General features: G+C 43.9%; 2 protein-coding genes across 3 annotated transcripts in view; one reads left to right on the top strand and one right to left on the bottom strand.

Annotated features, from left to right (window-relative positions):
- Positions 1–6,605, bottom strand: part of tubgcp5 (tubulin gamma complex component 5) — a 10,806-nt gene extending 4,201 nt beyond the window's left edge. The window contains exons 1-13 of the mRNA XM_032526713.1: positions 5,957–6,605; positions 5,799–5,852; positions 5,490–5,598; positions 5,186–5,282; positions 4,998–5,077; positions 4,038–4,173; positions 3,828–3,945; positions 2,964–3,053; positions 2,089–2,182; positions 1,740–1,992; positions 1,350–1,552; positions 1,144–1,259; positions 99–367 (exon numbers count right to left, since the gene is read on the bottom strand). Of these exons, the coding sequence (XP_032382604.1) occupies positions 99–367; positions 1,144–1,259; positions 1,350–1,552; positions 1,740–1,992; positions 2,089–2,182; positions 2,964–3,053; positions 3,828–3,945; positions 4,038–4,173; positions 4,998–5,077; positions 5,186–5,282; positions 5,490–5,598; positions 5,799–5,852; positions 5,957–6,090 (1,753 nt within the window). The 5' untranslated portion in view covers positions 6,091–6,605. The remainder of the gene's footprint in view (positions 1–98; positions 368–1,143; positions 1,260–1,349; positions 1,553–1,739; positions 1,993–2,088; positions 2,183–2,963; positions 3,054–3,827; positions 3,946–4,037; positions 4,174–4,997; positions 5,078–5,185; positions 5,283–5,489; positions 5,599–5,798; positions 5,853–5,956) is intronic.
- Positions 6,606–6,663: 58 nt separating this feature from the next.
- chst7 (carbohydrate (N-acetylglucosamine 6-O) sulfotransferase 7) overlaps positions 6,664–10,472 on the top strand; it is a 6,759-nt gene continuing 2,950 nt past the window's right edge. For both annotated transcript variants that reach the window (XR_004333612.1, XM_032526770.1), the window contains exon 1: positions 6,664–8,213. Coding sequence is in view for 1 of the 2 variants with exons in the window: in XM_032526770.1 (XP_032382661.1) it covers positions 6,923–8,185 (1,263 nt within the window). In the remaining variant the exon portion in view is untranslated. The remainder of the gene's footprint in view (positions 8,214–10,472) is intronic.

Genomic DNA, 10,472 nt, shown 5'->3' with positions numbered 1-10,472 from the left:
ACTGCTCTGTTTAGTTAAAAAAGAAAAATTAAAAACAATTTGAAAATTTGAAACCTAAACTAGTTTGGGTGCACAGCTACAGAAAAGCAAACGCTGACCTCTGGAGGATCTCTCTGACTGTTCAGTCTCCTTGCAGTCCAGATTTCTGAGCAGCTGCATGGACTTCCCGGCCATGATGATCTGCTTGAGCACGGGCTTGAGGAAGGACACCATGGTGAGCTGCTTGTTGCTGGAGCCCTGATCGCCCCCGGAGCTCCCACTGGCTGCATCGTTCAGCTTCTCCTCGTTCTCCACCGTCTCCGACACACTGTACAGCGTGTACGTGGCGTACCAGAAGTCCCTGTGGTTCACCGGGACATCCTTGTTCCTGAGCGGGACAAAAAGAGGAAAACTCAGCCTATTGAATGTCTCTGTCATACCCTTTTTTCACAAAGGTTTGCATGTACAGTATATGCAGGGTTTGTAAACACTGGTAAACCTGCTAAAAATAGCCAAAGGATTCCTTTCCTTTTGCCAGTAGACAAGTATGCCTGCTTTTGATTTTTTTCTGGTGTGTTATGTTCAATTTCACTAATTCCGAAAAAAAAAGGGTGTCATTATTGTTCCTGCTACCACTTTCCAATAGAGTGCACAAAACTGCAAACTCTACTGTAAATTAATTTGATATCTTTGCTAAAAACTCTCCTCTGCTCAGAACAATCGCTCCGCATTCACCATCACTCACTCGCGGCCATACACACCCCCAGTCATACAACACACACATTCTTTCAAACTTTGTGCCGACTAATTTGATGTTTCAGCGTTGTTCGGGCAGAGACGGATGGAATTTGTGGCCGAGATGACAGAAGTAGCCAACGCACATCACAGCAATGAATTTAAAAAGGGCCAATAATTAGTGTACATTAGCGTAAATTTGCATACTGTGTCTACCCAGGCGTCCTTTTCCATCACTGCTATTAGTGGCCGGAGCCAGGATATTACTGTGCCTACTGCAATCATTTGTCCTGGGAGCGAATGCCGATTGTAACCTTTCCCATTGCAGACAAAGGCCAGATGTTAGTGGGTGTAGAAAGGAGTATCAATTACTGTAGTTTAGCCACCAAAATGTTTTAAGATTCTTGTTCAACCCTCTCCGCTGCATACCTCTGGATGATGAACTCTTTGGCAGGGTCAAACAGGTGGCCGTGAACAATCCATTCATCCACAATCTCCAGATATGGTCTGACTGTCTCCGTCCACAGAGAAAATAACAAGGCCACCTAGAAGGGAAAATGACACACAGCAATGATCATACATACAGATTGTTTCCTTGATGTGTTGAATTCACTGAGCTTCATAATCAAACTTACCGCTTGCTCTGATGCTTCCCCGACGCTGTCATACTCTATGATAGCTTTGTACAGGGTGTTGAGCAAGTGAGAGGCCCGCACCACATTCGGGGTCTCAGGGGGGACTTCGGCAACTCCGGTGCAGAAGACTTTGTGCAGCACTTTGATTTGTGCCAAGTGAGGATTGAGTTGCTCCAGAACAGCAGACAGGGTCACCGTCTCATCTGCAAAAGATGATCACATCACTGACATAAGAAATAAACCCCTCATGAATTAAATATCATAAACTTGGGGTGGGGACAAATGTTCAATACAGCAAAACTGCACAGAGAGCAACAGGAAGTCATTCTGAATGACTGTAATATTCATTTAAGAATAGAACATTTTCAACCCCCCCTAAAACACACTTGCCATTGCATATGATCTTTCTCTCAATTGTGGTGAGCTCCTCTTTGAAGCTGGTGAAGTGCTTGTTAAGTGCCCACACAAAGGCCTGGTAGGTCCTGAAGGGAGGCTCGGAGCCCTTCTTGGAGCTGTAGGAGGAACCGGAGCCTGGTGGGCACGGCTCCGAGCTGTACCCCGTCACCTCATCAATGAACCTCTGCAGCCTGAACACCGCCTGCCCGTACACAGCAATGTGCTCCAGTACAGAGCGCAGACAGTTCTGCAGCACACAAAGAGAAGAGTCTGTGTTACTACAGCGGGAAATAGACACATTTATTTAGATAAAATACAAATCATTTTCAGATTTTCAACTTACACTGGTCAGATGAGTTACCACCACGTTATTCCTTACGGACACTTTTCCATCATGGTGTTGGAATATAAAGTGTTTCTTCACCCCAGAGAGAAGCCTGCAACATAACACTCACACAGCTTAACTTTATGATAACACAAAAACAAGATAAGTGTAACTACTGTTTTTTAAACCCTGTGTTCCTCTATAAGTGACTGATGGGAACAACAATCTCTGACATTAAGCGAGATTGCTGCAGTCGGCCGGGGAGAAACAAGATACAATGTAAGTTAAAAGGGCAATTGTCCTTTTGTATTTACGTCCACTAAACTGCTCGTTTGCCACTGAAAGACTCAGATTAATAATCTAAGTGTCCGACAACATAATGGAAAGGATTTCTAAGTAGGTCAACCTTTCGGTCAAAGAGTAAGATCCTTTTTTAAACATAAAAAACATCTCAGACCTCAGAAATGTTTATGGGTAAACAGAATAATAATCTAAAATAATAATAATCTAAGTCTGTCAGTGGCAAAATGAAGCACTTTTAGTGGACCAAATTGACGATGCACATTTGCCCCATAGGGTTACATTGCAGCCCGGTTACAGCGCTCACACTTAACATGGGATCAATTTGAAAGATTGTTGTTCCTTTCAGTCACTTACACACACAAACATAGGAAAATAGGGTCCAGGTTAAAAAAAAAACAGTAGTTTACATTTAATGTGAGCCTGTCAATGAACAGAAATTGTTCTCTTAAATCCAACAAGGACTCAGTTGTTTGGGGATCTACATAATAATATAAAAAGGTACAAGTTGTGAGAAAGTAGGAGATAAATTTCTTTGTAAGTTTGTACAATGAACGCGGTCACACACACACCATGGCATCATTACATCTTACCACAATGTCTCCCGTATGACTTGGGTCTCTGTGACAAAGGCCTTTTCTTCGGGCAGATACAATGGATCAGTGTTATACAAGTGCTGATCCCTGAGAAGAGAGACGCTGATGGTTAACATTTCTAATCATGTAAAAAATACAACAAAAACACTATCCACAGTGCAGTATTATGCTACAGTATGTTTCAGACCACTTAATTATCTTAAGATCGTCAAACCTGAAAACCTGATTGCATTTGTGCTACACTATGACACAAATGCATATTTTTTATGACTGGTATGGCTGGGAAATACTGGATATTTGTGCCATTTTTGAAAACCCACACCTAGCATTTAAACCAAATGTTTCATTATAAGAGCAAAATTGTAATGGAATGCAACGTAATGGGAGGGGGGAGATCTTCTTCTGTTTTAAATAAACATAATATGATCAGAATAGAGCCACTTCCACAGTCATAATATATTGAGAACAAAGTCATAATATCATAAGAAAAATTTAGCTGCATACAAATCGTAGGAAAATAACCGATCAGATGAAACACTAATCTAATGCAAAGATTAGGTAGTAATGGTAAATGTAATACATTCACATTTGGGGAGTCAGGAAATGCTAAAAATGCACATGCAATCTTATCTATTCAATTTCATGATGGCATACAACATTGTTATATTCCTGAAATGTAAAAATATTTTTCAAGAAATCCATCCATCCATCTTCAAGAAATATTATGGCTTTATTTTTTAAATCATAGTAAATAGTTGGCCAAAATACTTGCCGTAGTTTTATGAAGCTTATATTGATATCAGGCCCAAACACTGCTGTAAGCGTTGTGGTAAAAAAAGTCCTACACAACGGTTTACTTACCACACATTGAGCAAGTTGGAGTGTAAATGCAAGCTGTGAGGAAAGCGAGGAGCGTGAGCCACCCAGTACGGGGTCACTACATGCTGTTCAAGCCAGGCCCTGGCGTCAGGCTCACCCACTGGAGAAACACAGAGACTTATTTTCATATTCTAAACGGGCTTTAATGTAGATTATATTATGGTTATGAAAATGATGCGTAATCTGTCTCACCTTTCCATGTAACTGGAACTGTCTTGTTGTTGTTGTCCTGGTCTTCCTGGGGCGTTCTGTCCAACTGGATCCCAGAGTCTTCCCTGCTGATTGGCTGCTGGCTGTCATCCTCTTCGCTCTCTTCCTCAGACCACTCCTAAATCAAAACAGGCAAGGCTCATTTAGTTAGAAATCCATCTGAACAAGACGGGGGACTGCTTTATTTCTGCTGGATTGCCTATTTCACTGCAGCTTTACAGCTAAAAGCAATGGTGCAACACAACAGGGTTCCCTTCCCACACATTTTCATAGACAAAATTTCTAAACTGGACAAATGCAAGATGTAGCAGCCATTACAGGGCCATGAAATATCAAGAAAAAAAATCCATGGCACTAATTTTTTTTCTAAATGGGTAAAATGCCTTAATAACATCTGGCGCATTCTAATCAGAATAAAGACTAAAAACACTTTAATTGCTGGAAGGTGAAATGCATTTAAGTGATGTTTTTTATTTTATTCTAGTTAGAATTTACCAGATGTAATAAAGGCACTTTACTAGGCCTGCATGATTAATCATTATAAAATCGCGATCTTGATTCACCCTGTTCACATAATTTATATATATATACACACACATACATACATATACATACATTACAGGCCAAAAGTTTGAACACACCTTCTCATTCAATGCGTTTCCTTTATTTTCATGACTATTTACATCGTAGATATCACTGAAGGCATCAAAACTATGACTGAACACATGTGGAATTATGTACTTAACAAAAAAGTAGAAATAACTGAAAACATGTCTTGTACTGTGTATATGTAGATCATTTTACGAGCCGACTGCATACGTTACATCAAGAGCTGCATAAAATAAATATGGGGAAGGTAATCCACGGAAGATTACTGTAACAATATGGGAACCCTGCACCCTTCATGTCCATAAAGGGTGGGTTTTATTATAATTTACTCACAGGGGTATCTGGATATGGTCCAATGTCTATGTCTTCACCCTCCATCAGATATTTGGCCCAGTCAAAGCTGTCCACTTCTTCTGCAGACACAAGATACAGTGATAATGATGAACTTGGACATGCAAGCATTTAAAAGAATTTAAAAGTTAAAATTAGTAAAGCTAAGCATCTGTGAGACATCAACTCACCGGCCTCCTTCACCCTGGGTCTCTCAGTGAAGTTTGTGTTTGACGGGGACCCCGATAATAAGAGCAGCAGTGACAGGACACTGTAGTGTACATCACTCTGCAAAAACAACATGTAGAAAACTGTCCTGTATGTAATTTTTCACGTCTATTGTCAGGATGCTGTGGCTTTTTGCCTGAGAAAATATGGCCGAGGAGAAAATGTATTTTTGGGGGATTTGTCTTGAGGGCAGTGTTAGATCATAGGGCCTCACTCCACTAATGAGTTCATTTTCGGTCAGCCTATGTCTGCGAGACAGTGCCATACCTTTGTTCCATCTGTATTAGGTAAAGGTGTGTTCAGGAACTCTTCAGTCAGCCTCGTCCAGCTTTCTGCTTTACTCACATCTGAGTGGACCATCAGCTTTTCATAGATTCTGAAAAACACAACAGACAGTATTGTGTGAAAGACCTGTAGTGTAATATAAGGAAAAGCGAAAAAACATAACCTTTCTAATGGCAATGTCATGTGTTAATATAGCAACTATTGCATTTCATTTATGAATGATAAAACTGGTATGCGTCTGTAAAAGACAGTAGACAGAGCAAGAGCAACTAGCACCCCAGACTCACTCACCCACTTATACTGCGTTGGACTTTATGGCTGTCCACGTCCAAGTAACGATGAAACCTGTCAAGAAACAAGACCATTACTAGCATCACTGCTTTGGCTAACGTTTGGTTACATGTTAGCAGCTGACAAGCTAGCTCCAGTCCTGTCAATGGACATGTCACCTGAAATTGGTCCAGGCAAATTTCAGTGCCAGCTGAAAGTTCTGGTCATCCTCATCCTCGACCCCGCTGATACATCTTATTAACGCTTTCGTTTCTCTCTCTGTCTCCTTTTCGAAGGTGCTCCAGTGTGCCATGTTGATGTTGACAGTGGCGCTGCAGCTAGCTTGAAGTTACAAGCTTGTAGCTAGCAAACCTGGCTTTCGTTCAGTCCTGCTGCTGGCCTGGTGACTCCGCAAGCTAAAGGGCTGTCACGAAAGATAACATGTTGGATACTGCCATTTATTTCAAAGGCACGACAACGTTAGCTATGTTTCCAATTCAATTCAATTTCACAACCGCGCGGCGTTTTCCTCCAACAACAAACGAGGATGAATACGCATGCGCAACATCAACATACATTAAAACATGGGATATGGTTACATTTTCATGAAAAAGTCAAAATGTTCAAAACCGTCAACTTGTGCAGACAAAACGTTCAATGACTACTGATAAGAACACACAACCGACTAAATGCACCATTCAAAGGGAGCACTAATTTATCACTATCTCCCACAATTCATTGTACGTTACTCCATTAAGTTACAGTACGTAGAAACCGTTTGACCCTCTTTTCTTCAAGGCTCTTTAATGTTTCCCCAATTTAACGGTTCTCATCCTAAATAGCGTTAGTTTGATGCGTTTTGGTCTGTTTCCACAAAGAGATAAGTACAAACTACACGTGTTGTAACGCTTTTACTGTGACTTTTATCGTGTAACGGTATTTCACTGCGTACGTGTGAACAGGAAAGCGAAATAATCTGGTTGTTTTGTTTTAAATGGGGCGGGGCTAACCCCCCCAACACACACACACACACACATTTATCTTCTCACACACAACTTCACTGTAACACTCGACCGCGGGGCTCTTAAACCTCCGTGACTACCGTCGAGATAAGCCGCTAGCCAGCCCTCACCAGGCGATAGGAAATGAAGAGGAGGCTACATAAGAAATACTTGGTTTTAATCCTGGTATATTCAGGTTTACTTCTCCTAATCCCGTACGTGTTAGATTACAGGGATAAATCCGAAAACGATAAACATGGACTGCCCCAGCAACAGCCCAGATGCCCAGACTTGGATAACACAGCGTTGCTGTGGGATAACGGGTACAAAGTCAACGCCAGCGAAGCGACGGTGCACGCCGTCAACCGGAGCCAATCTCGGACAAACATCTACTTGCATGCCACCTGGAGGACTGGCTCTTCGTTTTTGGGGGAGTTATTCAACCAGCACCCCGATGTTTTCTACCTATACGAGCCAATGTGGCACATATGGCAGGCTCTGTACCCGGGGGATGCGGGCAGTCTGCAGGGCGCAGTGCGGGACATGATGAACGCTCTGTACCGCTGCGATTTCTCCGTCCTCAAACTTTACGCCGGCTCGCAAAACATCACCACGTCGTTCATATTCGGCTGGAAGATGAACAAGGTGATATGCTCGGAGCCGCTGTGCGATGCGCACAAGCGACACGAAATCGGGCTGGTGAAAGAGGACCAGTGCGCAAAGTGCCAAAGGCGGGACATCAGGGAGCTGGAGAAGGAGTGTAAGAAGTACCCGGTGATGGTGATCAAAGGAGTCCGCGTTTTGGACCTGAGCACGCTGATTCCTTTGATGAGAGACCCAGGAATAAACCTCCAGATCATTCAGCTCTTCAGAGACCCGAGGGCCGTGCACAACTCCCGCCTAAAGTCCAAACTGGCTCTGGTGAAGGAGAGCATCCAGGTGCTGAGGAGCAAGAAGCAGAACGACAAGTACAAGCGGCTGCTCGTGCCGAACAACAGGGTGAACCGGGCTGAGAGTTACGTCTCCAGCGCCATGGAGCTCATCTGTGACAACTGGCTCAGTGACATGATGCTGGTGATGAACTCGCCCCCCTGGGTGTGGAGGAACTACCTCCGCATCCGCTACGAGGACCTGGTCCTGAACCCCCTGGAGGAGCTCCAGAGGCTGCTCCACTTCTCCAACCTGTCCACCTTCCCTGCTCTAGAGAAGTTTGCGCTGAACATGACGCACGGCCAGGGGTATTCCTCGGACAAGCCGTTCCTGATTTCATCCAGGGATGCAAAAGAGGCAATATATGCCTGGAGGGAGCGCCTCAGCGTTCTGCAGATCAACCAGGTGGAGGCCTACTGCAGCGAAGTCATGAGGCAGCTGGGCTATGAGAAAAGCAAAACTGACAAAACAACATGAGGAAGTCATGGGCAATCCATTGGTTAAGGTGAGATCTCACAAAAAGCAAAGGGGGTTTAATCAACAGAAATGGAGGTTGAAAAATCAACAGAGTTGGTGCATACACATCCTGTTTGGGGACCTATGTCACTCAGTACAGGATGTTTGTGGTTAAACATAAACCACCCTTTAGGTTCCAGGTCTGCTGCTGGGCTCTGTGATCCTTGACCTCTCACCTCCCTCTGACTGAGGCGCGGGGAGCACAGAGACCAGTGGTGACAGAAGTATTTATATCTTTTACTTAGCTAAGTAAAAGTAGGCCTACTAATACCACACTGTAAAAATACTCTGTTACAAGTAAAACGCTTGCATTGGATATGTAAAAAGTATGTAGGTACCATCAGGAAAATGTACTTAAAGTATTAAAAGTAAAAGTACTCAATGCAGAAAGATCCTAGAAACTCGAGCTTTCCCAACAGTTTTGTCAATTAACTACGGGAAGTGTTTAATGGTCAAATCAATTCAGCTGGACACGTAGGTCTGAATATTGTTGAGTAGTTTAATTTATGATTAACATTGTATTTTATAAAGTACATGCATGTAATGTGCAAACATCTTAATGTATAAAGTAACTAAAGCTGTCAGATGAATGTAGTGGAGCAAAAAGTAGAATATTCCTCTTTGAAATGTAGCAGAGTAGAAGTAGAAAGTGGCATGAAAAGACAAGTAAAGTACAAGTAGTTAAAGGTTGTACTTAAGTACAGTACTAGAGTAAATGTACTTATTTATATTCCACCGCTGAGAGAGAGTATACATCCCATTTTTATTCATTAGACACTGCAGGCAGCAACGTAGTTTGAATTGACGCATTTAAAGTCCTCCTATTGGTACTTCACGTGGACGTTGGATCCTCACTGTGCACAGTTTGACGCCCAGAAACAGTTTTCACTTCCCGTTGTTGAAGGAGGAACATTTTCTCTGAAAGACTTGTGCATACAATACATACATGCATGCATGGTTTTGTGAGATCACAGTGAGTGAGGAAGCCATTCATGGTGCAACATGCAACTTACACAAGTGTCAGAGTAGAAACTTAAAGCCTGCAGTGTAAGTTTAAAAAAAAAAAAAAAAAAAGCAAAGGTAAATTACCTTCTTTTTTTTGTTGAAAAACCATAGCAGGCACATTCATTTTATGTCATAAAAGGAGTCTGATTGGAGCCTTTTATTTCATTTGATAGAATGTGATTTTACTGGCGTAGTCTTGAACACACACCACTTGTTGATTGTGATGATCAGTAGCTGCTTTCCGACCGGAGGGATTTTTGCAGTTCCTAGAACATAATGTTCCCTTAACTCTTTTTTTCTCGTGTTCCTGCTGGACCACGATGGGGGTTATTAAGTTCCTCTGACCTCTTTCAGCTCCTACGTCAGGACGCGATCTTGTCCCTTTTCCGAATAGTGAGCTAGTCACGCACCCACAGCACGCCATCTGTAAAAACCATACCCTCTGTGTTTGTCAAACACCCTTGAATTACTTGAGTATGTGAATTACTACGAGAGTGGACGGAATGCTGAACTCTGAAAAGTGGATTGATGCGGAGGTGTAGGCGCTGCTGGCCATGTACCCCACCGTGGGGGTGCAGGCGCTGCTGGCCATGTACCCCACCGTGGGGGTGCAGGCGCTGCTGGCCATGTACCCCACCAAGGAGGTGTAGGTGCTGCTGGCCATGTACCCCACTGAGGAGGTGTAGGTGCTGCTGGCCATGTACCCCACCGTGGAGGTGTAGGAGCTGCTGGCCATGTACCCCACCGAGGAGGTGTAGGTGCTGCTGGCCATGTACCCCACCGTGGAGGTGTAGGAGCTGCTGGCCATGTACCCAACCGAGGAGGTGTAGGTGCTGCTGGCCATGTACCCCACCGTGGAGGTGTAGGAGCTGCTGGCCATGTACCCCACCGAGGAGGTGTAGGTGCTGCTGGCCATGTACCCCACCGTGGAGGTGTAGGAGCTGCTGGCCATGTACCCCACCGAGGAGGTGTAGGTGCTGCTGGCCATGTACCCCACCGAGGAGGTGTAGGTGCTGCTGGCCATGTACCCCACCGTGGAGCTGTAGGCGCTGCTGGCCATGTACCCCACCGTGGAGCTGTAGGCGCTGCTGGCCATGTACCCCACCGTGGAGGTGCAGAGGGACCTGGAAGGATCCACAAGAAACATTAAAATCTTCAGTGAGCTAGCGCAAAGGAGGGATTGTGACTAAAGTCAAGTGAGGATGCTATAAAGACGGTTGCTGTGCTTGCGTCCCTCCCTTAC

The sequence above is a fragment of the Etheostoma spectabile genome, chromosome 9 (assembly GCF_008692095.1).
Source record: "Etheostoma spectabile isolate EspeVRDwgs_2016 chromosome 9, UIUC_Espe_1.0, whole genome shotgun sequence".
NCBI classification, from domain to species: domain Eukaryota; kingdom Metazoa; phylum Chordata; class Actinopteri; order Perciformes; family Percidae; genus Etheostoma; species Etheostoma spectabile.
The sequence above is the reverse complement of the archived record's forward strand: the minus strand, read 5'-3'. Positions and strand labels throughout refer to the sequence as shown.